This window comes from Numida meleagris, unplaced genomic scaffold (genome assembly GCF_002078875.1).
Source record: "Numida meleagris isolate 19003 breed g44 Domestic line unplaced genomic scaffold, NumMel1.0 unplaced_Scaffold1299, whole genome shotgun sequence".
Taxonomy (NCBI): domain Eukaryota; kingdom Metazoa; phylum Chordata; class Aves; order Galliformes; family Numididae; genus Numida; species Numida meleagris.
Window position 1 is genome coordinate 1 of NW_018363087.1, and position 1,864 is coordinate 1,864.

Here is a 1,864-nt window from a genome sequence, read left to right on the forward strand (position 1 = left end):
CCGCGGTAAATGGGGCTGCGATGCCGCAGAGCTACGTGACCGGCGGGGCGGGCCCGGCGGGCGGCACCCGGTAGGACCGGCCCCTTCCCCCCCCCGCACACCGTCATCATGTCGTCGCATTTCATGTCGGGCTCATCCTCATCCTCGCTCTTGTTGTAGAACTTCCGGAAGAAGTTAAAGGCCACGACGGTGTAGAGATACACGACGACGGCCAGCAGCCCCACGGTCATGGCCAGCTGTGGGGCAGCGACGCGTTATGGGGACCCACAGCATCACGGGGGGGGGTCCCACAGCCCCCGCCCCACAGCTCTCACCCCATCCCCCCCCGTGATCCCACCGCCCCCTCTATCCTCACATTCCCATCATCACCGCCAACGTGAGTTGGGGGTCACCCATGGGGTGAGGCCCCAACCACTCCCCCCACCCCATGCTGGTGTGGTGGACCCCACGTGGCAACCCCCAGCCCTGCCCCACAGCCCCGCCCCACACCCACCTGCTTCCCATTGTGGGTGACGGAGGACAGGATGGTGCGCAGCGTCTTCACCCCCATGGCGATGTCCAGGAGGTGCGCGGCGAAGAAGAAGTTGTTGTAGTGGCCCAGCAGGGACATGGCCATGTACCACGTCAGGTACAGGAACGACTGCGGGGACAACGGGGTCACCCCCTGCATGGGGCCCCCCCCCCCAGCCCCACTGGTGGGGTGAGGTATGGGGGCAGCAGGAGGCCGTGTGGGGTCACCCCCTGCCCCACACCCCCAGTGCCGTGGGTGACCCCAGCTCCCGTGCAGATAACGGGGACAGCGGGGACATGGGGGTCGGTGGAGATTTGGGGTCCTGCCCCCTAACTCGGGGTCACCCCCGGCCCCATTGGGGCCCCCCACTCACGTTATCGGTGAAGATGACCCCAAACTTCCAGATCTGATAGCGGATGTCGATGGAGGTGATCCTGCGGGGGGCACACGGTGAGGGCTGGGGTCCCCCCGGCCGCTGTGGGGCCGCGCCCCACGGCCCCGCGGACCCACCAGGTGAGCACGGAGTTGTCGGGGGGCGGCTTCCTCTCCCCGCGCGCCCCGATCTCGAGGCTGGAGAGCTCCATCCCCAGCAGCTCCGCGATGCGCTCGCGCCCGTAGATGTCCCCGTATTTCTCCAGCACCTTCAGGGGGGAACACACGGGGGCCGTGGGGTGAGGGCTCTGGGGCCAGGACCCCCACGGTCCGACAGGGCGAGGTTGGGGGAGGACCCCTCCGTCACCTTCCTCTTGACGAACTTGTCCCAGTAATTGCTGGGGAAGGACCTGGGAGGGGGACACAATGGGGTGAGAGAGGTCCCTATGCCCCTGGCCCCATAGGGACCCCATATCCCCCATACTGCACCCTGAGCACTGAGTGGTCCCACTGCCCCATATCCCCCCCACCCTATGAGGACCCCATAGGAGCCCCTATCCCCCCCAGCCCTATAAGGACCCCATAATCTCACACTGCGCATTCACCACCAGGTGGTCCCCACACCCCACATCCCCCCAGCCCCATAAGTAGCCCGTACTGTGCGTTCAGGACCAGGCGGTCCCACTGCCCCTTCACGTCGTCGTCCGGCGGCTGCTCCGTGATGTACAGCCCCGAGAACTCCAGGCGCCGCGCCACCTCCTTCTCCCGCTTAAAGATCACCAGCGGGATCTGGGGGGAACGGGGTCACGGGGTCACGGAAGGGTCACGGGGGGTCACGGGGTCAGCAGGGATTCGGGGTCAATGGGAGCATGGGGGCAGCGGGGTCACGAGGTCATTGGGGTCGCGGTATCAGGGGGGCAATGGGGATTTGGGGTCGATGGATCCGTGCACGGGCAGGGCTGGGAGGGGGCGTGGCCAAAC

At 67.1% G+C, this 1,864-nt stretch overlaps 1 protein-coding gene across 1 annotated transcript; it reads right to left on the minus strand.

The window, feature by feature from the left end:
- Nucleotides 1–101: 101 nt before the first annotated feature.
- On the minus strand, nucleotides 102–1,672 carry LOC110390552 (ryanodine receptor 1-like; the record flags this gene model as incomplete). Its single annotated transcript, XM_021381936.1, is given in 6 exon segments — nucleotides 102–236; nucleotides 494–640; nucleotides 885–945; nucleotides 1,022–1,152; nucleotides 1,251–1,293; nucleotides 1,542–1,672. Coding segments are annotated over 6 exon segments (648 nt in total), but the record flags the coding sequence as incomplete, so codon positions are not given.
- Nucleotides 1,673–1,864: the final 192 nt, after the last annotated feature.